This window comes from Corvus hawaiiensis, chromosome 2, assembly GCF_020740725.1.
Source record: "Corvus hawaiiensis isolate bCorHaw1 chromosome 2, bCorHaw1.pri.cur, whole genome shotgun sequence".
Classification (NCBI taxonomy): Eukaryota; Metazoa; Chordata; class Aves; order Passeriformes; family Corvidae; genus Corvus; species Corvus hawaiiensis.
Window position 1 is genome coordinate 4,833,711 of NC_063214.1, and position 27,968 is coordinate 4,861,678.

Here is a 27,968-nt window from a genome sequence, read left to right on the forward strand (position 1 = left end):
GTAGCTTGAGTAGCCTAAAAGAAAAGAAACATTGCTCTTCCTCCTTAAAATATGACATAAAGCAGTGGTCTCTTGAGTGCATTAACAACAACAAAAAAATCCAGAGCAGATCATAAAGGCTTCACCAGGGAGGGAAAAATTGGACATTACAGATTCAGTAGTCTCAAAATTGAGCATTCAGAGGGTGTATTTTAACTTTCTACTAACAACTCCTTTATAGGTTTCCACAACCCCTGTTGCACTGAAAATTTTAAGACCATAGCAGGAAGAGGCAACTCCCAGTCACAAAAATCCCTGAAATAATGAATAGAAATTTGTTTTTGCGCTGCATCAGGGCCTGTTTATAATCTCCTGTAGGAAACATGCACTCATGGCCATGTTTGTCTTTGTGGTACTGCACAGGTGTCCCTTTTTGTGTTTGGGGGTTTTTTTTTTTATTTGTTGCATGTGTCAGGGTTTCTATTTGCTCAATGCAGCTGCGAGGAGTAGTGACAGTCAAGTGGGTTTTCCTTGGAAAAGTAGTATTCTCATACACAAAGGGGAGCAGTTGTAGCAAGATCAACTTCTCTGTCTCCCTGTTGGGAGCTGCAAAGCAAGACCTGTAGTTAGACGCTGTCTTCTTTCCAGCTCTCCATTTGCTGGCAAAAGTGCAGGGCAGGCACTAATCCTCTTGGAATGCAGCCATTACCACTAAATAAGTATTAATTGCTGCATTCCAAGGGGATTAGCACAGTTGAGCCCAATTATAGCAAATCGAAGCTACACTGTAAGGCACTACAGTGCATTGAAATGCAGTGAAGCAGTGTAGGACTGTCAGTCTGCAACATTTTATCAATAAAAATTGTGGGCTTACATGCTATAAACAGCAGACCATTTCTTTTCAGTGTATTAGTCTCCTGTCTGAATGACATGCCTGGCTGGAGGCTACAGCTTGCTCACCAGTGAAAATTGTTGCTTTTTTTAACACCCATTATCTTTGTGTGAACATCTCCAAAAATGTTTTTAATACTTGTTGAGTTAGTTACGGCACTGCAAGCATCACTCCCTGCTGGATCAGGGGCAAGGCTCTGCAGTCTGCCTGGATTCTCACATCTCTAAAGTTGGCCAGCTCCTCCACCAGGTGATGGAGGAATTAATTTTGCCTGCGAGTGCTAACTGTATCAAATAGGCTTAGGAGAGCTCCTGATAACCGACCTGTTCTCAATCCCAGCAGTCTGCAGTGATGATTACAGGCATATCTCTGTGATAGCAATACAGGAGCCAGAGGGCAGTGTGTAGTTATATTTTTTTTTAATCCTCAGCTTGACTGTGGTGTGGGTTTGTTTTTTTAGTTTTCATTTATTTCCTGTTAAAACTGCAAACCCTGCTGCTTTTTTTTTTTTTATAGTACAGTCAAAGCATAACCAGTAAGCGTGAAAAGGGAATGCTTCTGGGGATGAATCAGCCCCTTGCATTAGAGCTGTTCCAGGATTTTTTGTGTCCAGAGAAAGGATGGCATATGGATGCACAGAACCAGCTGAATGTATGCCTTGCCTATTTTATGAAAGATCTTATCCTTACGGATAATGAGCTGCACCTTAACCAGCATTAAACACACTGAGTTGTACTTGGGGACCACTTCAGTTCCCTGACCCATTCTGTTTCAGGAACCACAGATCAAATACCGCAGTCTTCCCAGTGCAGGTAATTCTTGAAAATGTACTTTCCTCCACCCATATGTTTAGATGAAGAGTTGAATTTAGTCGAGAGCTTTTCTTAACACAGCAGGAAGGGTTTTATATTTCCGCTGTGGCCTTGTCTGTATTGAGAAAAATTGCTGCTGGTTCAGCTGAACAAGGGTTGGCATTCATTTCTAGTCCAGGGTTAACAAAGTCCTTACAACCTGACTGAAGTGAGTAAACTGAAACATCAGTATGGTTTTAACTGTTGTAGAAATGCATTTGCAAGATTGGCCAATGCACAATGTGGGCAGGAGGTGCTGAAGTTTTTTCAGTGCTGTGTAGCTCCTAAAGATGCAAAGACAAGAAGGCTGAAAAGAAGGTGATACTCTAAGCAAATCATTCCTCGTGGTAGAACTGCAAGCCTTATGAACAGAGGAAAGCTTTTTCCTAGAGAAGAGACCACTTCCCCTTTATCTTTTCCTGTACTACTTGTCTGCATGTGATTTGCATCTCCTGTGCCATGCTTGTTGTGAGAATAACTCCTAATACAAGCATGAGAGCTCTTCTGTATACTTTGATTATACTTGGATAATGATAAGCTCGCCTTAGTTCAAAAGCTGAGGGATAGGGAGGTGAGAATTTCTAGGGGCACTGTCATGCAAAGCCTTTTTCTGACTCTACCCACACTTCCAACTGAAGTCCATATACTCTGTTTCTCTGACCTTTCCCTATCTAGACATCAAAACACACTGGCCCAACTGCTGTTCTCCCAGTGTGCCTACTGTTGCCATTAATCTCCCTTTCTTACACAGCTCTTCATTTCTTTTCCTTACCTTTGGCCTCAACTCTTTATTCAAAGTGATAATTTGCTGGCTTTCTGCCAGAGGGAGAAGCTATGATCAATAACAGGAGGAGACAGGGGTCAGTGGAATAGTGATGAGCAGTGCCATCTGCTTCTCTGGAAACACCGTTACCCAAAAATATCAATAACTAGGATGATGATATTTTAGCTTTTGGATAAGGCATCAGTGAGATTTAGGCAGCCAGCAGTGAGAGCAGGGATCTTTTTCTGCTCACTAATTCCTTGTTTCAGCCAATCTTCTGTCACACAGAGAAGTGGACAGAAAGGACTTTATCCAGCTTGCATTGGAATATAGAACATGTACCTGAGCACAGCCTTTTCTGGGACTAATGACACCTCTTTCAGGTTCAGTGCATGGCAGCTCTCCTGGGCTGCTTTCTGCCTGTGGTGAGTCAGAGCCCATCTCCAGCCTTTCGTTGGAGCTTTTGGGGTAGAAGAGCCACAAAGAAAGCCCTCCCCAGGGCTGGGAGAGAGCAGAGGCTCAGCAGCACTGTCCAGGTATCACAGAAGGATATGCTGCACTATTACACCTGGTGCTAGACTACTGTTAGTGTCTAGTAATTTTGGTATTGACTGGCACAATATGTAATAATTATTAAATTAAAGGAAGAGACTGCTTTATCCATATGTTAGCCTTCATTACTCCAGACAGCAAGGTGACTAATTTCTTCCAAGAACTTCAATTTACTTTGCCTTCAAAAGACTATAAATCCTTACTTTTTGTGTGCAGCATAACTCTCATTCCGCCATACTTTTGGGAAATTGTTATCACCAGTTTCTGTACCTCCTGGGGATGCGCATTCCTCTTTCTTTTCTAAGAATTAGAAACAGGAGGAAAAAAAATGATGCATTGAGATGCTTTTACTTCCTCCTAGCCTAAGCTCTGATCCTCAAGTGCTTTAGTAGTATTACTGTTGTAAACATTAAATACTCAGTGATCTGTTGAGCCAGATGTATTTTGATGGGAGTGAGGCCGAGTTTTAGGCCTTAGGGTTCATCTAAGCTATATTTTCAAGCTTTTCTAATTCACAGTTGTCTAAAATGAACTTTTCTTTTTTATTTTATTAATAAAAACGTGAAAATTTTTATTTGCCCATATTTAAAAATAGCACAATAATGTGAGATTTCTTACAAAGGGGGAGTTAAAAAGGAATACTATATCCTTACCAGTTTAGCCAGCTATATTGTTCAAGAGTGACTATAACTTACAGTTTTAAATTTCTATTTATGCCCTGTGCTGCTCTGGGAATAGTTGCATAGATCCCTTTTGAAGTCAGGTCAAATTTGACACCAGAAAAAGCAACCAGCAGCTGCTGAGTGGGGATGATCTAGGAACCATCAGACAAAGTGGAAAAAACCCCAACTCACTGAAAACCATCTTGCAGGGAGGAAAAGGATGAATAACAGCACCAAAGGAAACCCCAAACATCAATACCAAGAAGGCAAACCCCAGCCCTCAGAGGCTGTGAAGGCAGAGGAAGCCAGCAGGTGGACTCCAAAAGCCCTCATAGGAGGTGAGCCGCTTCCTGTGGCGGCTGCACATGAGCACAGCCCGTGGAGGAGCCTCTTCTCCTTCTCTCCCGTGGCCTCCACACCCAGCACTGTCCGGCCGGGCAAGATGAAGTGGAGGAGGATCGGGATCCTTGCCACCCTGCAGCTCCCAGCCACAGGTAAGGCGGGCTTTGGGTTTGCGAGGAGTTATCGTAAGGCTTTTTTGAGGAAAGGGTGCGATGTTTCTGTGGCGGATTCACCACCATTTTGGTAGCAGGAGGGTGTCTGTGTGAGCACCTCAGCCACGTCTGTCCTCCTGTGAAGGAGGAGCGGGACCTGCTGTGTTGACCTGGCCTGGGGTAAAGAGCCCCTCTGGAAGGCTGGGGTAGGGGGCTCTTCTCCTGCTGGAGTGGTGCCACAGCTGAACAGTAACTAAATAAAGCTCTCAGCCTTCACCTGGGCAGCTTTCCTTGCGATTTAAAAGGGGAAATTTGAGGCAGTGATGGAAAAGTAGTCACTTGAAGTGATCTGTGGGAGAGAGGCTTTTAATGGAGTGGGGTGGCAGGTTTGTGGCCCGCAGCAGAGCCAGCAGGCGGGAAATGGGGCACAGGTGGTGAGCAAAAGGGCAGGGCCCTTCCCCTCATGTCCCTGCCTTCATGCTCATCTCCACTAAACACAGCACCAAATGAAGCCATTTCTTCCTTTGTGTATTTACTCCTGTGGTGCATAGGCCGGCCCCACTGGGGCACCAAGTGGAGCAGCTTCAGTGTGCACACATCTTTCTAAGCGACATTAAGTTCGAGAAGGAGGAATTTACTTTTGTAGGAGCATAGTAGATCAAAAGAGCAAGAAAATTTACATCTGGAGAAGGCCTCTAGTGAGGTCTGAGTGTGCCATAGGCCACAGTTGAGCATGCATTAAAGCCAAACCCTCTGGAAGATTTTCCCCCACAATGTATACCCTGGCTGTACTTAACAAACCCTGCATCCTCAAGAGCTTTGGTGACTGCGACAGACATTTTACTGGAAAGTTTTCTGGGGATGAGAGGAGGGTTTTGCACATGCTAGTGCTGTGGAACCAGTCCTAGTGATTTGTGAGGTTTTTCTTTTGGGAGAATTTTGAGTAGAATTTTATGCTCTGTGGCAGGCCATGATTTCTGTTCGTCCTCCATTCAATCCCTGGGGCCTCTGTCCCTTCCTGATACCCAAATATGATCCTGTCCTTAAGTATACTTCTGATACTTAGGTTTTGTACCTTGCTCTGTATCCACAGATGCATGTAAGGCTACAAAGGTACGGAAGGTACTTTAGGTCAAAATCCATCTGCAAAACCACCTTTTTGCATTTCCTCCTTTTTAACCTGTCACACCATACCTGTAGTTCAGGCTCATATTCATGCTTTTTCAGCAGAAAACTTTGAAAAATATGTAATGCAATTTGCAGAGGTCTCTGGTGCAAAGCTCTTGGGGTATTCATGCTCACAAAGAATAGATGGGGTCAAGTTTTGAACTGGATACTGTTGTCATTGTTTTGGAGATGGCTGCCTGTGGATTTGAGGGGAAGTATTTTATTTTGGTTGGATACCTGTAATAGTTTGAATTATAGCGGTATTTAGCCAAAGAGTGTAGGTAAAATAGAAGAAATATAAATCAAAACTTGTGGAGTTGTTGCCACATTACGGATACAAAATAGACAGAAACAAAAATGTAAGATCTGTCATTCATTTTGTTCAACAATGAGACCAAACAGTTGGGGTTTTCAGCTCAGAGCTGTGAGCAGAAAGAAAGATTTTCTGTTGCCTGGAGGGTTTTCAAGCTTTCTTAGAGTTGACTTCTAGGGAAATGAACTTTTATTTTTTTCATGAAACGAGCTCAGAGTGGACAGATTCAGTCAGCTGCATACCTTCTTTCAGTGAGTTCATTCCACTTCACTATAAAGTGTTTGTGCTTATTCTTTAAAAGGGCAGTTGAAAGATGCCACTGAGATTAGCACCGAGGAACTCGCAAAGCCCTTCTTTTTGATCTTTGAGTTCTGAAGTAAATATGTCAGGCATGAAAAAAAGTGTTTAAATGTAATCCTAGAGATGGGCCATGAATTCTGATGCAGACTTTGAATTTATTGACACCACACCACAAATTTCAGGATGTTCAAATTTGGCCTTTGAGCAGTTACGGAGGGAAGGCATCTCACATTTTTACATACACATTTATACGTACATGTTTAATTGTCTTTATTTTCCCTCTTCAAAGGCACAAAAGTGTACATCTGGAAATTTAGCTGAGGTCTTCCTATAACCCCTCTGTTAAAAAGTCCATTAAAAGTAATAATTTGAATTTATGGGCAGATGACTTTGTTAATCATGTTGTTTGTTGAGGCATCAGAAGAATATTAGAAGACTTGTACCCAAATATCACAACTGAGATGGCAAAAATCTTCATACAGCTTACAGGGCTTTTGTTCTGAAGTATGCCAGGCTTCGATAGCAATAAAACAGTCCTGTGAGCAACACTGTAGATTTGCCCCCCTATTTTTTTTAAGGCTGATGAGATGATGCTTTGATTTGTACAAACACACACCACACGTGTGGATATAAATGTATGTGCAAGAGTTTAAGAACAGCCCTCCCCTGTTCTACATTTTACAGAGTCATTTTTCTCAGAATTGTCTGCCAAACGGAACTGGACAGTGCCCTGTTTTTAGCTAACTCTGTGGAAACTACAGCATGTCAGTCCTTACCAGATGTTACTTGCACAACTCATTTCCACACTGTTTTTCTGCTCTGCATATCTCTATCTTCTGCCCCTTGGGTGCCATGATGCCAGGAGCCTTTTTTTAGTCTGTTCAGGGACAGGTAATGGGTCCTAGCATTAATTCTTTTCTTGCCTTTCATCAGATGATTTAGCTGCTCTACAAATGACAAGATTTGTAAACCAGGAGTTGTTTACAAGCTTGTCTGAGGAATCCAAACAAGTAAATTCAGACTTCTTTCAATACCATCCCCGTGTCCTATGCACTGTCTTAAGTTCTCAAGCCAAATTCTTGTTACACCTAGGGAGAAAAAAATTTAAAGGCTTAATTTTACGTGTTTTATTTCTTTTTTTCTCCTGCCTGTTCACAATGATTCATTAATAATTCATGGAAAAAACCCTATGAAATGGCAGAATGGAACAACATGTAGGCAATGTAGCCTTTCTTTGTAAAGGGACATTTGCTGAGCTCTTGCAGTGCTGTGTTCAATTCTGTAATGCTTGTTGTAGAGTAAGTGCTTTCTATCTTAACCCTTCCAAGCAAAATTCCTAATCAGTGAAGTAACAAGTTAATGATCACATTCCTTCTGGTTTTTTATGTGCGCTAGATGGGAAGGATATACAAAGTACAGAAAGCTATCTGCAAAATATATTTATTTTTTTCCTCTGTGTGTCCTTCTTAAGTAAGACTACGTGGATAAAAAGCCAAAGTGAAGTTATAAAGGAGGTTCACTAGCAGCTTAAAAGGGACAAGAATTTGATGTACAAATGAATGTTCATGTGAGGAATGTTTTTGACAGCCATTTTTTGTTTTTCACACAAACTTGAATTGTGACTAGCATGATGAGTAAACCCATATGCAAGGGGAAAAAATGCATTAAAAATTACTTCATAACTATTTCCAAATTCTAACCAAACTCCCTTTAAAAAAGAAAGAAAAGTTCTTTTTGCATAATTGCAGACAACCATCAAATCCTCCTCCTCTTTTCCAATTCATCATGTATTTGAGTGTTTATATTATACGTAGAAATGCAAGATGCATCAGCTATTCTGGCAAGGTAACAGAGAACTTTTTAGGCTGGCATGAATAGAAGATACAACTTCTTAAAAATACTTAAAATGTGTATTCTGCTAAAGGTATCTACTTTGTCTGTGTGCATGCTAAACTCGTAAGTGTATTGTTGATTTTTCACTCTTCTGCGGACTTCGGTCAACAGATAAATTCAAGTTTTGCTGCTGATTTTTTTAGTGTTAAGAAAACAATTTATGCTATTCCAGAGCCTGTGAGAAGCTGAAATTTTGCAGATTTTTCTGATTTGTGCTGTTGTATAAGGTAATATTTTGAGACTGGGACTGAATACTGTTTTCTTAATTAAATTACGCTCTGGTCCTATAAATAATACATAGCATTTTTAGCTTTTAAAGTGTGACAGTCCAAGTCAGATTTTTTTCAGGAAAGTAATGAAGACATTTATCTCCACTTTGCCTTTTGATTTATAACTTCATATATAACAGGTAAAATGTGCAGGCAAATGAAAATCTTGGTTTGCAGTTCTTCGATCTTCTCAGCCAAAGGTACAGGTCTCAGAAGACAGTGGAATGCTTCTGTTCAGCCCCAAACAGTGGACACATCCATCTTTGTGGAAGTTAGACTTCTTTTAGTCCTTTGGCAATATAACTATGAAAAATAGAAGTAAAACCAGCTAGCTGCTAAGCCTCAGAGGTCACAAGCACTGGTGTCTGTGCTAGTTCTGCTTAAGGGATAGAAGCCACCTCAATTTTTGAACCATGTAGATTGGAAATACTTGAAGTCCTACAGGTTCCCTAGGAATAAAACAGCAAGCCCTTTGTGTATTTTGTTCTCAATCCGTTGTTGTACGTCTGTTGAGTCTTACAATGACAGCAAGTTTGGAATTTTCCACCTTTCTGTGCTTTTGGTATATGAGAGTATGTTAAACATGTACTTGTGGAGCCTGATGCTCCTCGCACTGTCTGGTCTATTTCTTTTGTAAGATGCATCTGTAGTGGAAACTTCACCTCTATCCTGACTCTTTCTGAGTAGCAGGCCATTCTTTTCAGTTTTTTATATTTTTAAGTGAAGGAGAAACCATAATGATAACACAAGTCTGAAAACTCAGACAACGCGGAGGTGAAATATATTCCGAATTAGAATTTGATGGAAGCTGACAAGGGAGAAAGGTTGGAAAATTTTCAGCAAAGGATAGAATAAATAGCAGCAGGACATACTGAATAAGCCTAGAGAGTGGCCAGTTGTCAATACTGTTTTGTCTGGGTTTTTTTAGGAAATCTCACGGTATATGATTTATGAACAATTCAAGCTGTCGTCTCAGGTGAAAATCTTAACTTTCACTGCAAATAAACTTTTCTAGTTTCCTAGTAAAGTTTTCTATCTCGTAAAGTTAACCTTGAAAATGCAAGCCTGCATGGCTTCAGGAACAATAAAAGCGCAAACTAGCTATATAATTTGTCACTTCTAATTTTTTTTTTTTTTTTTTTTTTTTTTTTTTTTTTTTTTTGACAATTGCTATTTTGGCAGAGCGATAGCATGCTGCAATGCTCAATGGTTGCAAACACTAAAAATAGTTTCCTCATCAAAAAGAAAAGCACATGAAACATTTTGAACCACGGAACACTTAAAGAAGGTTTCCTAAGACCCCCCAAGTTTATATAACAAAAATAAATTAATAGATTTTATTATTTAAATCAGAGTAATGGTTTGAAGCACTTTTCTAATGGGATAAGATGCAACACGCAGGAAATTAATCAGAGGATACTAATTTGGGTGGTGTTTTATTTCAAGTAAGTGTATGCTGGCCACTGAATAAAGACCTTTGTAACTAAAAACCCCTTTTTCTGGTTGTTCATCCAAATTTCATACTGAGTTTGTTCCAGCCAAGAGCATGGGTGTTTTGCATTCATTTCACTTAGAGTGTTGCTGTCATCTGCATGATAGCCAAACTTGAAATAAACGGAGCCAAGTATTTATAAAGTGCTTCCCAAATAATAAAAGCACCAGTGTGTGTTGTAAATTCATTCCAATTCCCCATGGTGTACATCTCCTCACAAAGCAAACTGAGGCTTAGGGGAAACAGAACAGAAAAATCTCCAGTTGGTGACCACTGGATGGGTGGGAGCAAATCGAGGCTCTTTGCGTGGGCATGTGGGTTTTGGAGCAGGGCCCAAACTAATTGGGTACTTTGTTTTCAAAACACTTATTTTGAATTAGTTCATATAGAAATTCAGCTCAAACTAAGACCGAACATCCAGTATTTTACTTCAGATCAATCTAAAGCAAGAGTTTGGTATAGTCTGACAATGTCACTTTTTAAACACTCTCGGCAAACATCATTTCAGTCAGGGAGATAAGCTTCCTGATGGTCGATACCATGCATTCCTAATTATCAAATGTTCATTTTGTCACTCAGAAATAACTGAAGTTTTGAATGGCTCCTTTAAAATATATATATAAACTGGATTCCTGAGCTGGGATCTTGCAGCTCACTATTAATACAGCAGAATTTTAAACCTTTGCAAGGAAAAATTGTGATGCATATCGTATTGTATAGCGTAGCCATAAAAGTACTACAACATTTGGTTGTTTCTTTAGTTGCATATCAGCAAGCTTCAGTCAGGAAACCCCATATCAAGTCTTTGGGAGCAGAAATAATTTCTGTGTTTATCCACTGTGTGTTGTTGCCATTTATGTTGTTTCCCATCCAGCCATGTGAAGCCAACTCCAGGAAAGAAAGTCTTACCGGAATTATGTGGAGTCCTCTCACTCTCTTTTCCTCTTTGTTTTTCTCTCCATGATGCAAAGTTGAACAATGTCATCACTTTGGGCTTTTATGTAAGTAAGGTAATTTCAGCAGCACTTTGTTCAAGCATGCAGGTGCATTTCTGGAGGTGGCAAAAATAAAATAACATCTTACAAGTTGGATTAATAATCATTTTCTAAGGGAAGAAAGATGGGATACAGAGAGAGAGAAATACTCTTATTGTTGATATCTTCTAAAAAAAGTCTATACTATAGACAGTTTCTAAGAAGCAAACAAATAATTCTGTGAATTACTACAAGAATAGTTGCTCTGTTCATAAAATGTCATCCATGTAGCAAATTAGTATCTTTGGATAATTTTGGAAAGAGTGCTGTTTAAATTCTACACATTTTATAACAACTTGCTGGTAATTTTCAGGATTCATTTGTTGTTTTATGTTATTTTATGATTCGTTGCCTAGAGGCAAAATAGCTGAGTTAGTGTCCACAGGGGAAGTCATTCCGACAGTCTCAGTCATTATAGACTAGAAACTCTTAAGGCAATTTGTAATAAAAAGATTTTCAAGAGAAGTGTATGGAAGCAGTGCTGTACGAGGCAATGTAAGTATACATTTTTCTGTTTGACTTTTTTATTATGACTTTTAATTTTCATATTTCTCAGGAAATGGAAAAATCCTTGCTATTAATACTGGTTCAGCACTTAATAGTCTGTTGGAATTTGAGGAGATACAAATGCAACACAACCAAAGTAACCCATGTGATAATTAACCAGAGGCTTACACTAGGGATAGATTTGACTTCATGCTTTTTTCTTTCCTGCATTTTTTCCCCCTCATTTATCTGTCACATCTTCATTACTAAAGTGCTTCTGGTTCTTTTAGTCTCTTTCAGGACATGGAAATTCTCTGCCTAAATATTTTTGAGGGGTTTCGCTGATGAGTGGAGTAGGAGAACAAAGTATTTGCAGGTGGTAATCTCAGAATTAGTGAAAGCAAATGAGGAAACCTTTCAGAGAAGGAAAGGCGAATCACTATACCCCATCACTAGTTGCCTAATTTTTAACTTCTTGAAACTATTGATCTTTTAAATGTAAAACTGAGCATTCATGTGTTATGAGCATAACTGTAGCCAGCAAGCCAGAGAAGATAAACAAGGTTAAGCTGCCTGGATTTCAAGCAGAAGGTCAAACACCGTTCCAGTTACGTTAAAAAATGAGCCTCTAATATATGCCAGAAAGGCTTTCTAGAATTAACCCTCTCAGAATACGCATCTAAAAAGGAAAGAAAAGAAATCTCTAGATCTCTTTGGATAGAATTAGTTTTAATTATTCGTTCAGTAGGACCCATTCTCATTTTTATTGGAGCAGGGAGGTGATGGGAGCTTCGCCTACTCACACCCCATGCTCTAGATGAGCAGAGTGGTGCAGGGAATGCTGATTCCCGGTGGCACAGTCCTGCATCCTGCTCCATTTGGGTCATGGCACAGATGGGTGGCCGTTCACTGCTGATGAGCTCTAAAATGCCCTTGTTTGAAAGCCCAAACCATCCCAAATTTTGGCAGATGGCCCCTATTTTCTGCATCAGGCTCAGTGCAGTTTGCTGACAATCTGTTATTTCTTTTTCTCCAGAAAATTATTCCTAATTTTATTGAAAATAGCACAACATTGTCCTTTTTTTTTTTTTTTTTTTTAATACAGCAAGTTTGCAAGAGAACTTACAGTAATTTTTTTGAGGCTGTCTCGATTTGATCTAAGATTCTGATGAAGACTCTTTGTAACTTCAAAATCATGGTCTGCCCACAAAAGTCTGGAAAGAACTACAGATCTTCAACAGTTTTGCTGTTCTTTTTCCAAAATGGTTTGCCTAAAACTATAATGAAATATTCAATGTTGTGCCAACTGGGGTCATTAATTGACTTTCTTTTTAATTTCCAAAGTGTGATCCATTCAGATCACATCTCCGAGTGTTTCTCCTTGACTCAAATGTTAAAAAACCCAAAATTCTCTCACAAAATTACTTCTCTCTAGGAGAAGCAACTTTAATTTACCTTGTTTTGAATTCTCTCTTAAATTTCAGATGTCTCTACTATTAATGTGAACTAGGTAGAACTGGTTTTTTTCTTCTCCTGTCTATTCATGCAGCTAAATTAATCTCTTTTTTTCCTAATAATTCAGATGCTATTTCGCTACTTGACTCAAAACTCAGCAGCACTATAATGCATTTGTCGCTGCTGTTAGCTACGTCTCTCCTGATGGAAAAGCAGCACTGCTTATTTTCAGGCTTGAGACTTTTTTTTTTCTTTTTATAAGTCTCTTAAAGAAGTTACAGATATGAACCTTCAGCCCTATCTTGTTGTAACATCTTTTCCAAAGTGTTCTTCTCTGATTTTATCTTTCTCAGCTGCAGAGAAGTAGCTAACAGGTTTGCCCCCTTTCTCTCTTGCTCTTCTTTTTACATCCTGAGCCAAATGTCTATTTGTTAGACATAATGGTTGTAGTAGAACAAATATCAGGTTTAAAACAGAGCTTAAAGGGAAGCAACTTTCTGCAAAATTTTGAAATATTTTAATATTATCCCCCCTGCTATCCTCACCCTTATTTTCCATTGGGGTAATCCAAACCCAATCCGAAGTATTTTTGTGAGACAGCAAAAAGTCAGTGAGCAGTTTGTGTTCTGCATTTGGGAAGAGGGAAATCCAGATTCAGCTCCTAATTCTGAATGATTTGGAGCAGGAGCTTGAATGGGACTCCCACATGCTAAGCCATTTGAGAGACTTTCTGATTTTGGTGAGAAATTCTAATGGAGTCTAGAAAGATTCCTCAGTTAATGAGCCATTAGAATTTCTCCCGGGAAATATTCCTGATGAGCTTGATAAACCTATGAAAAAAAAATAAAATTTAAATTTCAGCCTCAGTTGTACTATTTTACAGAATCAATTTAATCCTTTGCAATCAGTTAATGGGGTATGTGTATCTAAGAGCTTCTCCATCCACCCTGGCAAAAATTATTGTGCTCTCTTTAGTAGCAACTGTGTTCCAGCACGACCAGAATCACTGAGCAGGCTCCTGCGTGTGAGAGTCTCTGCAAAACGCTGCACAGAGGTGGGGCTGTTCCCTCATGCCTGGGTATATAAAAATAGCATTAACATGAGGTCTGGCAATATATGCTTATATATGGATGGTTCTGCCACTGCTGAAACCACATCTAATTATACAGGCCTGGAAGATTTGGAAGAAGGCTACCAAATCTTAAAGATACACGGGGATGTGAGGGATTCAGCAACACGAAATGCAATCAGCAGAGGCAATCTGAGAAAGCCCAGCACATGTGCTGACCTTTCCTGAACAGAAGGATTATCTGGAGCCTGAAAGGAGGGCTTCAGGTATTCAAAAAGATCTGGCAAGCAGCATCACCTCTAGATGTGCTGTAACTGTAATGTGGAGATGGTAATTAATTTCTGTTGAACTTTCCCCTTCTAATTAGTTCACGGCAGTGTTTTAATAAATGCCACTTATTTAAGCATAGCTAATTTAAAACTAATTTGGCTATCTTGCTTAGGCAGCTGCCCAGTGGTGTCAGCAGGAGTTTTGCTTCAGACAAACTGCTTGGGCATTTACCCAGCTGCTCAGCCAGACTTTTGCAGCTCACACAAAGATCTGTGCTGAAGGGAAGGTGCTGTTATCAGATAATTGGAAACCAATTTACTGATGTTTTTGTGAGCTGCTGCCTCCTCCATAAAGACTGCAGTATATGCCAACGATTTGGAATGGAGAAAGTTTCTCATTCTGTGCCTTTGGATTCAGTGGGGTCTTCACCTCTTTTGATGATTTAGGGTCGTAGTGTAACAAAAACATGGTAGTGTTCAGCCTCACCATACTTAGAAGGTATCTTATACACAAGGAAATGAGTGCCTATAAGTAGTTATATTATCTGGCATTTATTTGTGAATTTGCATATATAAATGATTTTACAAAGCAGTTTTAATGAGAGCTCCAGTTAAAAAAGGTATAATTGCTAAAGCAGTTTTGTTTTGAGGTTCTCATCTTTCTTTAACTCCTCATTATCTTATTTTGTTGTAGTTCTGATTACTTTTAAGTATCTTCTCGTGCTTTTTAATCCATCTGATTAGGAAGATGGCTATTAAGATACTAAGAAAAATCAGTATGAATGAAATGCAACATTTTTAAATCGGGCAGTTTGAACATTGGGATCTTTTTTGAAGGATTTGTAGATACTTCTGACAATTCCAATCATCCTCAATGGTCTTTCTCCCCTTAGTGAAACAGTGCTGGTTTTTAGATAAAGCAAGAAAATGGGAAAATGGGGTTGTGGGTTTTGTATTTTCACTTGTGGTTGATGATTTACTCTGCAACCTTTAGAAATCCACTGTGTGTAGGCTTTCCAATAAACTGGAACTGGATCAATCAATTCCAGTTTAATCGAAATGGGCCACACTGTTGCCTTTTTTTGTTAACTGTGCATTACTTATCTGGTTGCCAACACACAAATAACACTTAGAAAGTGTTAAAACATGAGGTCCTGAAGACCCTATATGGTATTTTAGAATTTGATTAATCAATACAGAGGTTTATTTGCCTATTTCATGATGGTGTTTTGAAAGCTGAGATCTATCAAGTATCCTTTAGATCCTCCAGTGCAATGTTTTATATATATAGTAAGTAAGAAAATCATATATAGAAAACTAAAATAGTGCCTGCATTTAATTTGCTGCTACATCCACACACACAGTGACACTTCCTGCTTACGGGACAACCTTTACTTGCCTTAGGAAGATGGACAACACTTTCCCTTCCCACTGTTTAAAAAGCCTTTGTAATTCAAGACTCGAATGGATGAGAGTAACAAAAAAGTAAAGATCAGTTATGGGTGTGCTGTTAGCCTTCCTCAAGTGGGGATAGAGAGGAAAAAATAATGCCTCTGTGTTATTTCACACATACAAAGCATCTGTAGCTCTTTAGGAAATGTGCTCTAGAGCCAAAGAACATTTATTGCCCTCCACACAACACACACATCTGTCACAGCTCTTAACGTGATGGTGTTTAGCCTGGTTGGCAACTGAATGTTGTTGTTTAGAGACAGCCTTACTGGGATAGCAAAAATACAAAACCAATGATTCTAGCTACCTCTTACTCCTACAGGAACACCTGTGCTAAGACCTGATGATTGTGATGTCCATGTATCTCATTTAGGCTAATTAAAATCTGTGATATTTTGAATGGGAGTAGTTCTTGCTATTTCAGCAGGTGTTGAAGCTCCGCTGTCAGCTGTCTGTCTGCCTCCCCCTGCATGCTGCTTTTCTCCCAGGTAGCTCCTGGCTGCTGAGGATTGCCCTGTGCATTAACTATTAACCAGGCATCAAGGCAAGGCCCTCCTTTGAGGATTGAGTGCAGTTTATGTGCTCAGTGTATGCAGACTCTGTTGAGTCAGGCACCCAACAGAGCACCTTGGTCTTGAACTCCTTCCTCTCGGGCTGCTGAGAAGGGAAGTCGCCTGAGGGGAGCTGTATTTCAGCAGAGCTCTTGTTCTGCCTGCTTTGGCTTATCCAGGGTAATACCTGTAATGGGGCTTGGAAAATGCTCCATACCTGGCACTTAGCTATTTTCTGTGTCATGTGTGTGAACCAGACAGGCGTGAGCTTGACTGAAAGCTACTCCAGATTTTCTTTTTTTCCCCAAGCCTTTCAGTCTTGGGGTCTTGAGCTGAGAAGAAAAAGTGTGAAGTATTTGGTGATAGAGCCCTTAAGTCAAGTGGCACTTTGAATGGAGTTTACATATAATTAGTCAAAACATTGCCTCTTCAACATCTGTTTGTAGCATGTAAAAGGACACCCACTTGAGTATTCATGGAGGGGATGATTGCTGCCTAAAATACACTGGGGGAGAGAAGATGAAATGAAAAGGAGAATACATGTTATTAAAAAAAAAAAAGCTATAAACTGATTGCTGAATTACTTCAGGAGGACAACAAGAAGAATTTACACTATCCAAATAGCTTTGGCACAGGGCAAAGGGGGTAAAACCCAAGTCCTTACTTGGGAACAGTTTGCCGAGTTTATGGAATGGACTTTTTCAGATGGTTGGCTGTAGGAAGCCAAGTTTGCCAGGGAGACCTTCCTCAGCCCTAATTTGTTCTAATTTATGCATGTGAGAGGTGCATAAGAAGAGCAATGTTTGATAACCCCATTACAGAAGCGTTTACGTTAATTTAATGGCTATGTTCACATGTGCTCTTTGGTACATCAGCATGAAAATGTGCTCCACGTCTGTTCTTGAAACCATTTTTAAATGTATATTTCACGAAGATCAAAGATGATCTTCAGCATTTGTTTACTGCACCCTGCAGATGTATTAAAATTATAAAATCTATTGATAATCTTTCATCTTTTATCAGATAAACAGCAGTTTTCTGTGAGTAAGTGAAGTTCTACTATTAGATACATGCAGTCCAAGGTGGAGGGAATAATGTTTTCTCAGCAGGTGCCAGGAATAATGGAATACTTCTTTTTTTAAGCTTGGCATTACTGTTTCAAAGGCAGTGAGGGCTATTGCTGCTGGGACCTCCTCTGTCCTACTTCTTCCCTTTTTACTACCTGGATTTTGTGTTTTCTAATCAAATGGTGTGGGTATGTCTTCCTAGTTATTTACCTCCCCACCATCTGAGATTTATTGTGATATCTGTAATAGTAAATGGTTTGAAAAATGCAAACAGAAGTTGGGAAATCCAGAAATGCGAATTCATAAATATCTTCTTAATTTCATTCTATTTGACTTTCTCTGGCCATACTACTTGTATATCCCTGGATGTTCTCCTACACACACGTTTCCTATATAAGAAAAAAAGGCTTTGTGTGTGTGCCTGTCACCTTTTAGAACTGCATTATTGGAACTTAAGAGCTGGCAAATTTCCTGTCTTTAAAATATTGAATTTGTTGAATGACAGGAGTAACACCTTTGATATTATTTGAGAGATCTACAGCCTTCCTGCTATAAGAAAGATTTGGTTAAAACTGCTACTGCTTCAAGAGCATTTAAAACTGTGAGTGGAGAAAGGAATAGTACAGATCCTTTTAATGGAATTGTGAGATGCAAGTTGGTTCCCCCTCCCTGTGTAATCCTTTCATGTAGAGGGTCTCTGAACTGTCAGCAGTGTGGGAAGAGCAATGGTAGTTGCAACTGAATTTAAAGAAAGGGCTTTTCAGCAGCCGTCTTGCTCAGGTTCATCAAACAACGATAGACATGAATACGTTTAATTCCTGAATTTTTGTTGCTGATGACCTTCTTAGCCAGCTTACAGGTATGAACATAATACAGTTCTGTGACACGCAGGTTCTAAAATTTACATCAAGCCCCAGTTTTCTGAATAAATGGTCTGAAGTTTCTGGCATGGCAGTAAAACTGCCTGTGCAGTTACCACTGAATACAGACAGCTTGCCTGTTGAACTCGAAATTTAAGAAAGAACATAATGTTATATTTAGATACTACTTCAATAAAATGTCTGAGTTCATGACAGGAGATATCTAGAGAGCTGATGACAGCCATGGCAGTTCTGTCAGCTCCAGAAAGGTGTTGTGATGGCTTGTTCTCTTAGGGGAGAAAGACGTCAGGACAGCAAACCATTAAACCAGCACCATACATCTAGGAGGCTGTGTGTATGAGAGTGAGACATACTGGAGTGCAAGGAGCAGACAACTCCAACTCTTTGTGCCCTCTCATAAAGGAAGAGTAGGGGTGATGCTCTGCTATAAGGAAATAGACCTTTGATGTGTCTTTTTTGGTCAGAGAGGCCTGTTTGTGTTGCTTATCCCAAGGTGTAGGTCATTGTCTCAGTCACGTTCCTCCTTCTCCAAGTGAAGTACTGCTGGTGGGTGGATCGTGTGAACTCATGGGAGGACAGAGGCCTCATAACGCTGTTCAGTGTGTGAGACGTCACCTCCACACCTAGCATTGCGTATCAAAAAGTAGCTGTGTGACTGCTGAAATTAGTCTAGGTTGGCTACACCAGACTTTTGACCCTTATCAGCACCTCAACAGGTATCAGTGTTGCAGTATGAATGGAACATCTCCTGAAAGCATCACCATAAATGAACTCTTGTGAAAGAGACAGAGAGAAGCCATGGTGCAAATTAGTTAAGCTATACTAAAATTAGCTTCTTGATAGTTGACATTACAGGGAGTCTAACACGTTTCGGTCTTGCAATGCAGACAGGACTGTGATTTGTGTCTTTACCTTATCCCTGAATTATGTGATAGCCTTTGGTTTTGGCTGGGCTGTAACGTGATTTGGGAATGTGGCTTGACCATCTACATTGCAGAATAAATGATGTTCCCAGCATGTTTGAACAATTAATCTGATGAATACCTTTCCTTCCCCCAGTAAAGGCTATTTTTAATCTTTTAATGAATCAGCACTTACTACTCATCTCATTGCTTTCATTAATCTAATGATTTCCTAGAAATTGGAAATACTTCATAACCTGTAATAGGTCCTCACACTCCTCTCCTGAAGTAGTATGTTCTTGTAATTTCTATTCTAATGGGGTAAATCAATGTGCAGAATGGCTAATTGTCTTTCAGAAAGTCTCTGTCAAAGCCAGCAACAGAACTCCCAATTGCTGTAACCATTAAATATGGTATCTTTCCAAGTTTGAATTCATGATGATCTAATAGAATGGCAAACTAGACCAGAGCAGGCAAGAAACTATGTAAAAGTATATTTCAGGAGCTTTGTTCATGAGCTTTCAGCTAAAGCAAGGGGAAGTTGTTTCATGTTGCTGGTTTTGCACAAAACTGCTATATAAGTAGAAACTCATATTACGATAAGAAAAGTAGCTCCACACAAGCCATTGCAACAAGAATGAAAAGGAATGGAAGATAAATGCAGTGCTGAAGCATGTAGTAGATGAGTTGTAAGATATTCTACGTACCTTTACAACCACCAAATCGAAAGAGATTTAAAAATCATCAACCAAAGCCAACCTGATTGACAGCAAATGAGTATCATGTTGAGCAGGGAAAAGCCCAGACACAGCAGTATGACACAGAATCTGGTTAAAAATCCATTTGGTGACTCATAATAGGATGCTGGCAAAGCTGAAACTTTACTAAATAGTAGAGTCCAAAATGACACGTGCAATGAAGATAAGGAGTAAATGAGATACATCAGTGAGGATTTAGGTTAAGACAGAAAGGGCTTGGAAAGGGAAGTCTTAACTGAGATACAAGGTTTGATTCTGGTTGTTAAAATGATACTCTCAATGATACTATCCTTGTTACTGGGAATGCTATAGATGTGCTGGAAACCACAAGGCAGCAGCATTTTGCTTAAGCAACCATCTATTGGATGAAAACAGCAAAGTTGGCTTTACCTTGAAGGAGCTGGACGTGAGCAGCCTGTCGGGCTCTCGTCGCCCCGCCATGGCGCAGCCCCGGGCGAGGGGCCGTGAGGGCGGCACGGGGTTTCCCCAGCCCCTGCTCAGCCTCGCTCCCATTGGCTGCTCTGTGCTCCCTGCGCGGGAAGGAGCCTCGGGCCGGGACTGGGAGAGTTCCTGGGCAGAGCCCCGGCCGCGGCTGGGGAAATGAGCAGCTCTCAGACACCTACCAACAGTCCCTCCCTAGAGATTGCCTTTCCACCGGACTCCTGGTTTGGTGCACTGTGTTACAGAATCCCCGCTGTAACAATAGCCGACATTTGAAGGGGAACAGGATGAAAATAACCTCCAAAAGAACCCACCATGGATGTGTTGTTCTGTAGTAAACTGACAGAAGGGTGTTATGGCCAGAAGGGAAATCTTGCTTTGAGTCTGTTTTTCCCTTGAAAAGGCAATACTACAACTGCTGCATTAAATAGGAAGTTTCAGTGGAGAAAGTGCATCCATCGACCTTCATGATTTGTTTCTTATTTCTAGCAACATTTTTATAAAGAAATACTTTTTTGTTGTTGTTGTTTCCAAGCAAAATGCATATGAAAATCAGGAATAAGGTCTTGAGTTCCCAGGGGATTGCTGTGAGACTGGACAGTGTGTCTGCATCAACCCAGATGTCTGTCCTGGGATTACTGCTGGCTAGGCAACCCTCAGGTGGGCTGCTACTGATCTTAGCAAGGCAGTAGGATGATGAACATTTGACTGCCTCAAAATGTTGGTATCTGTAACTGGAAAGGTATGTAAATTTAAAATAGCAGGGGTTTTCCAAGGTGTTGAAAAGGAATGGGGAGAGTGGGTGGCAGAGGAGCTACCATAAATTTTCTCCAGATACAGAGGCTGAAGATGTTTTGAATTCTTCCCCTTTAGACCTGCCTTAAGCTGAGGACCAGAATCAGAGGGGCTTTCAGGAAAGCCGTGTGTGGGTGTAGAAAATGAAAGCATGGTAAGGCCACAGTCTTCAAACTCATGCAGGGAGTAAGTTCAATAATGTCGTGGGGTCTGAGGTTGTGATGTTAATTTTACTCTTGTACAGGAAAACCATGGTGCCTCTCACATTGCTGGTCATCGCATGATACTGTCACATGGCTTTCCCATTTGTGGTGCTTCTGGATCCAGGGCTGTCGCTCATCTGCCACATGAATGTCAAATGGCCATTGCCCGTTTCTGTGCCTGTACCCCTTTGTTGCTTGTTTACTTGGGTTCTGATTGTGTTGCACCTCGTACAGTGTATTAATTAATGCACTAATTGAAGCTAGGATTAACCAGAAACACAAGTCTTTGCAGGTCTGAGGTACATGCAGCCTTTTGAGGACAGCTGCTACATTGAAGCAGGTGCACGGGTAACGCCATAAACAGCATCATCTAAAACTGCAGTGATTGATAGCTGGGTCTCAAGACTATTTAATGATTTACAATGGCAATCAAGTTCTGCTGTTATCATTTTATGGGCACTGAACATTCATCAGTGAGAAACACAACCCTTATAGCAAAGCAGGTTGCTATTGGGAGTTTCACGTGGAGGTCAACTGGATAGCTGAGTACCTCTGTCAAAAGCCTCTGGGTGATTTAAAGTAAGAGAGCTTTGTGGGTTTGGTTTGGGTTTTTTGTTTAAAATTTTCTGTCCATCTCCAGAGACAGTGGTGTTTTCTCACAAGAGCATCTTAGAGACTGTGTCTCTTCCACTGCTGACTTGTTTAGGGTCACAGAGGTGCTTCAACACCGAGACCGTGACTCCTTTTGTTTTCAATGTTTCTGTGCGCTCCTTCTGAAATGCGCAAGTGTCGGGCTGCTTTCCCCTCAACTCAGCAGAAAATGCTAGCACTGCTGATCTCTGTGACAGAGCAACGGGTGACAAACTGCCTTGTCATTTCAATCAAAGCCACCCACACTTGTCATTAGGTTTATCCAGGGTTAAACTGTTCATTACGCGCCAGCCTGGCTGCCAGGGGTGGCTGTTTTTCTTAATCTCGTGTCATAACTGTTGTAGGTCGGAGGCGGGGACGGAGGCACCTGCTGGCTCAAGTGACAGCTTTATTCTGGGAGCTGCAGACTCAGCTGAAAGAGAAAACAAATGGGGACACGTATTAGTGGGCCTGCAGTTCACAGGGATAATGTGTTTTGTCAAATTAAGAGTTTGTTTAAACGAAGTTATACAGCAGTTCTCATCTCCTACTTCCTGTATACCCTAAATTTGGACTTCTGTGGAAACTCTGGTTTTCTATAGGTCTCTTGTATCCTTCTCTCACATTAAACTGCTTTTTAGTGTTGTTGGGGTTTTCTTTTCCTTTTTTTTTGTTAAGAGTCCTTGATGTTTTAATTTTAATATATTCAACAAAATTTGCTACGAATTCTTATTCCAGGCTTTTGGTTAAAAAAAGGCAAATATATAAGAAGAGATGATGTGGACTCAGATAGTGTAACCTATTTCATATTGTAACAGCACCACTCCAAATACATTTTATTTTTATTCTTATTTTTGTCATGTTACGTCTCTGGATTACAAACTTACTTTTCTTCATCTTGGCCTGATAGGGTTAGGGCAATACTGTTCGGTGCCTTATCTCTTGGAAGTGGGAATCTTGTTTTGAGTCTGACACTGACAGGCTTTGCCTACCACTTACTACAGCTAAGTGGAAATAAAGAGTATTTTGAAATTTTTCATTATGTACTGTGCTATTATTTGTAAAAAGCCCACCTGTGCTCCTGAGAGACAGCTACTCCCTGGATAGCTAAAGGAGAAGAGAGTAATTATTTTTATATTTATTTTTATCCCAACCACTGGAAAGAAAATGTCTGCATTTGAGTTATTTTAAGTAAATACTCTATGATGGTTTTTTTTTTAATATGATAACATTTACAGGTGCATTAAAACTTTGATTTAATTTTCATAGTATGTTCAAGTACTAGGTATACTGCATGTGTATTTTTTTATAACTTAAACTACCTAAATTCTAGCAATACTGCCAACTATTCATTGCTAATGGATAACTTTAAATGACCCAAATATCCTAAGCAATTTCAATAACCCAAGCTTTAAACCAATATAACTTATTAAAGCATGTTTTCTTATTTCCTCCTGGTTTAATCAACCCTATATAGATGAAGAAGCATTTAAGGTAAATACATATAATTATGTGTTATAGTATCTTTATTATATATCAATTTTATTTTATTTTTAATATAACATCGATATATAAAATACCTCAATATGCTGCATGCTAAAAATAAGTGTATTCTAACAATGTTGAGGCTTTCCAAGAGAATATATAGCATGCATCTCAAACTTGGGCTCTGGGGCAAGTTTTTATTATTATGGCCATTAAAATAAGGAGTTCTTTTCATACAGAAAAGCAACATCAATCGTCTGACCTGCATCTTTCCCTCAGCACTCTGAACAAAAGCTTTTATCAGCAAAGTTTCTCTCTGCTTGCGGGAATGCAGCACAAGTTGACTGGGATAGTTTTTAGGAACTTCCTAAATTTTTTCAGTCAAGTACCTGGTTTGTTCAGATCCCTTTTTTATTAGGCAGAGCAGGTGAATCTTTTGCCTGACACAGTGAGGGACATGGACCTAGACCTTCCATTTGGGATGGATAAGAGCAGTGAGACCTCAATGCTTGCACAGAGTCAAGCCCTCAGTTTTTACCTGGGATTTTGTGGTGGCAGATGGTTTGAGTTTGGTTGGAATTTATTACTGGGTGATTTAAAATGGGAGAGCTTTCCTGTGGGATGTATGTGGAGTGGGGAGAAAGGGTAAGATTAAAAGAAGGGGAGGAGAGAACGAGGCAAATGTTCTGTCAAGGTTAGGCTACTTGCAGAGACAGCCGAGGTGAGAACAAAAGGGAAAGCATCAGAGGGTAAGCAGCAAAGCATAGGGTTAAGGGGAGAATTATAGGTATGATGGCCCAGTAACTTTCCTTTGTATCACCCTTTTCATGTTAGAAATGATCCTGGGAAGCCAAGCTGTGGTTCAGAGGCAAGATGCAATTCAAACACTGCTTTGATTGTGACCCATAAGGCAAAGGTAGAAATGACCTTCCTAAAGTTTTGCTTACACAGATGAGGACGAGCACAGAATCCTAGAGAGAGCTCTGGATTCATCTCATGAGGGTTGTGGTGGTTGAATCTCACACAGCATGAAGCTGTGATAGCAGTACCTCCCCTGCAGGTGAGTACATAGCTTTGGATAAACATCTACCTTGTTTGTCCATCAGAGCTGTCCACACCAGGGTTTGTTTTCCTACCTTTTAACACTTTGTGTCCTCAGGTATTTCAGTTATCCATTGCTTGCACCTAAGTAATCCTTACTATTCCTTCACTGACTGCTAAAATTTGGATTGAACCATTACAGGGTCAGTTCTGTGCATGGCACAAGAATAGCAAATGTGCTGCTAATTCCCCAGGAACAGGAAGAGCAGGGATCAATTACAAATCTGTTCATGTTACACCTCATTGGGCTGAAATATTTCAGGATAAATTCTATGGGAAAAACACAAGAGAGGAATGTGGAAAGAAAGAGAAAATGCGAAGTAGCTTTACCAAAGATTATGAGGATAACTGAACTGATTACTTGGTAAATTATTATCAATTATCTCCACAAAGGAATGGATGGTGGATTTATCTGAATCATTTTTGCTGGTGCTACACAGAACAGAGAGGAGGGAAGGAGGTATTGTATAGGTCCTGTAAACGGTACAGTGAAGCTCACAAAAAAGTGTCAGTAGGAGGTGCAGGTGAAAATTTGGGTCTGAAGAGATGATTAGTAAGGATCTGTAAGAACTGATATGGATATTGCTATTTAATATCATATTTAATAACAATGGCAGAAAAATGTAGGAGTATGTGAATAAAACCTGTAGATGACACTGGCTAGGAACATATCTTCAACACAGAAGCAGTCTTCAATATCAGAATTTCATGGACATAAAATAGACATATGATAACTCATCCAATGTGTCCCATTTATCTTTGTTTTAAAATTCCAGAATACGACCACCTTATTTCCCTGTAGATTATGTCTTTAGAGTTAACCAAACAGTGGTAAACTGCTTAGCTCATGGGTTCCCTTCCCTCCTGTCAGAAGTACAAGAAAAAATTAGATGTAAGTTGGTATCTGAAGTTCAGCCAAAGTTTGCACCAGCTCTAATGATGTTTGAATTCACTGACTGCTGGGTGAATTACACAATTCTTAAACTTTTTAAAATCGAATACAAGTATTGTGGTGCTTTGTATCCTTAGCTATGTTTTAGTCAATAATAAGGCATTCAGGTCAGTGTAATTCAGATATGTCAGAGATCTCATGTTTGCTGCTGTGCCACCTTCTGCCTCAGTAAACAAGAGATCATCAATGTTTGCTTTTTAAAACAAAAACAGGGAAGTGTGTTCTTGTGTTTTCCCCCACTTCAAGCCCATTGCCATTTTAACCCGGATTTCCATGCCCTGCTCAGTGTTACCCCTAGTGATTTTTATTGGGCGTATCATGTATTCATTTACCTTCAATGTGTTTTAATGCCTTCAAAAGAAACCCATTAATAGTATCAAATATTAAATACTTAATTGTCATTAATATATCAACATTGGATACCGCTCCTTGAGTATATTGTGAAATTTGGAGAGAGTGGGACTAGAATCTTAGTCTAATCCAACTTTTTTTTTTTTTCCTCTGTATTTTTAGTCAGTGCTGAAAGCGTAACAACTTTGCAGGGAAATGTGGCTCTTGGAAGGAAGGTGGCAGATGAAAGAGGGTGGCTTGGCTTTTTGTGAGTGTGTCCAAGATGGGCATTAATCCCTGCCTCACTGCATAACTAAACACAGTCCTGTGAAACATTTGCCCAGTTCTGTCTGTTACAGAACTGCCAATGTGTCATATTTTTCTCAAGTATCCAGTGCTTCTGGTTTTATTTACTTTTGAATGCAATCTAATTATTTATATAACCGTGGTTTGTTTGTTGTTGTTTTTTTAAAGCATGTAGGGTTGGCAGCTCCCTGCCTCTGCTGTTTCCACCACATCCTATCTAAATTTGCCTTTACCTTTTCAGTAGTCGTGTGCTTGCCTGCCTCTACACATTTGGCTCTGTCCTTCTGTAGCTGGCACAGGAGCCCTTGCTGCATCTGTAGCTTTGGGAGTTGCTGAATGCTTCTCGGTGGTCTGTCTCTTTTTGACCTCACTGCATCTTGTGGCTATCGGTCTGAAATTTGCAGAAGTGGAGATGAGCCGGAAAGGTTTCTGCAGTGGGAAGGGGTGTAGTGGCAAGGAGGTGGACTTGGGTGGAGGAAGGTTCTGTAAACTCTGCCGAGAATCAGAGCATCCCCCGGCTGTGACTCTGGGGCACAGCTGGGCAGTGGAACAATTGTCCTGGCACTGTGGGGACTGAAAACAAGTGACAGAAAACCCCAGGCAGAGTCAGAAAGACGGTGACTTCTGTGAGCACGGGTGTTTCCGTGGGTGAGGCTGGCTCCCGTGGGGTTGCCTTTTATCGTAAACAGGGGCAAGCAGCTGGGCTGGGGCTTGCCAGGCAGGGCTGAGCCACACAAAACTCAGTGCTGACTTTGTGATGAACCAGCTGGGTCAAATCTGCACTCTGGGGGGCCTGTGCCACTCGCCCTTTGGATTGCAGGCTGTAGATATGGATCTGTGCAATAGAAATGAAGGTGGGAAATATCCCAGAGAAGATCCTGGGGCACTAAACCAGAGAAGGTTTTAAATAAATGGGTTTTTTGCCATTCAGTTGTTGAATTTTCTCCATCTGAAACGAAATAGACTAAATTTAAAAATCAGGATGCTACAAAGTTTCTTGTGTAATTGTAGTAAACTAAATAGGTAAATTATGACCTTTCAATACCAGCATGGCAAGGAGATGTTACTAAATCATACCAGAACTTAGATCCCAAAATAGAGAGACTTAAAAACTCTTTTCTGGAGTAAAGTGGAAACCTTTTATCTGTTTAGTTTTGGGGTTTTTAAAGAGTTTTCTTATAACACCCAGAAGATTCTTTGATTTAGAAAAGATGTATTGTCTGATATTTAAAAACGAGACTTCATGAGAATTAAAAATGAAATATTGCATGAAAGTGTACATGGCTTTATCTTTCCTTTGATATTTCGGAAAAACAACCCCCAAAAAATGGAAGTTTTAATTTTTCAGAAAGAAAATGCTTGCAAATTGTAATCTCCTCCAAAGAGATACTCTGAGCTGTTGTGCTCCATTATGGGCATTTCAGCAAAGACAGAGCGTTCCTTTTTTTCTAATAATACGATGGATGCAAGTCAGCAGCATGAAGTATTAAAACTGCATTTTTGCCACTCTTTAGTGCCACAAGATCTTGTTTCTTTAAAATACAACCAACTGGAGTGTTTGCAATGAAGACATCATTTTTATTTATAGCAAATTGATACACGTAACCTGAACTTTTTAGCATGCAAACTCAGCTAACAGTCTGGGGCACCAGAAGATATGAATTTCCATCACTGGAGTGTCTTAGAGCACACATACCAATTTCTGCAAGCTGCACTGGGACAAAAATAATTGAGCTTTTCAGCTTTTTTGGGTGAGTTATCAGGTTCATCTCAAGGTCGAAAAGGATGTTCAAGCAGGCAATTAACTTACCAGTTTAAGTTAAAGCTTTGGTTTGCTGCTTTGAGGAGGATGTAATCTGGGCCCTGGGCAGTTACTTCTCCTTTAGCACAAATGAACACGTCAAGCATGAAATTTAATGTGTTCTTACTTTTGCAAAGAAAAATGTGCTTGTAACGTGGTCTAAATACCAAATGCACCATAATCACAATTGAAGACTTTATGGTCAAAAGAAAACGAGAAATAATGTGTTAATTTTTAAAAAATAAAATTATTTGAAAGTCTTTTTCTCTACGTCCTTTAACAAGTTAGTCCTTTTCATTGCAAACATTAACAGGCTGTACTTGATGTAGTTTATGTACTTTATCATCTTGCTTTCTGGTGCCCTGTAACTTTT

General features: G+C 40.0%; 1 protein-coding gene and 1 long non-coding RNA gene across 4 annotated transcripts in view; one reads left to right on the forward strand and one right to left on the reverse strand.

The window, feature by feature from the left end:
- The first annotated feature begins 3,904 nt into the window (after window positions 1–3,904).
- CD247 (CD247 molecule) overlaps window positions 3,905–27,968 on the forward strand; it is a 50,550-nt gene continuing 26,486 nt past the window's right edge. For both annotated transcript variants that reach the window (XM_048293471.1, XM_048293478.1), the window contains exon 1: window positions 3,905–4,193. In XM_048293471.1, coding sequence (XP_048149428.1) covers window positions 3,920–4,193 — 274 coding nt within the window. In that variant the 5' untranslated portion in view covers window positions 3,905–3,919. The remainder of the gene's footprint in view (window positions 4,194–27,968) is intronic.
- LOC125321084 lies at window positions 9,626–27,249 on the reverse strand. Of its 2 annotated transcripts, none has more exons than XR_007201438.1 (3): window positions 26,028–27,249; window positions 20,307–22,053; window positions 9,626–10,678 (listed from the first exon to the last, which is right to left on the reverse strand). It is a non-coding gene; the product is annotated as an uncharacterized LOC125321084 (long non-coding RNA). The 2 variants fall into 2 exon arrangements; XR_007201439.1 differs by lacking the exon at window positions 26,028–27,249 and adding an exon at window positions 22,694–22,729.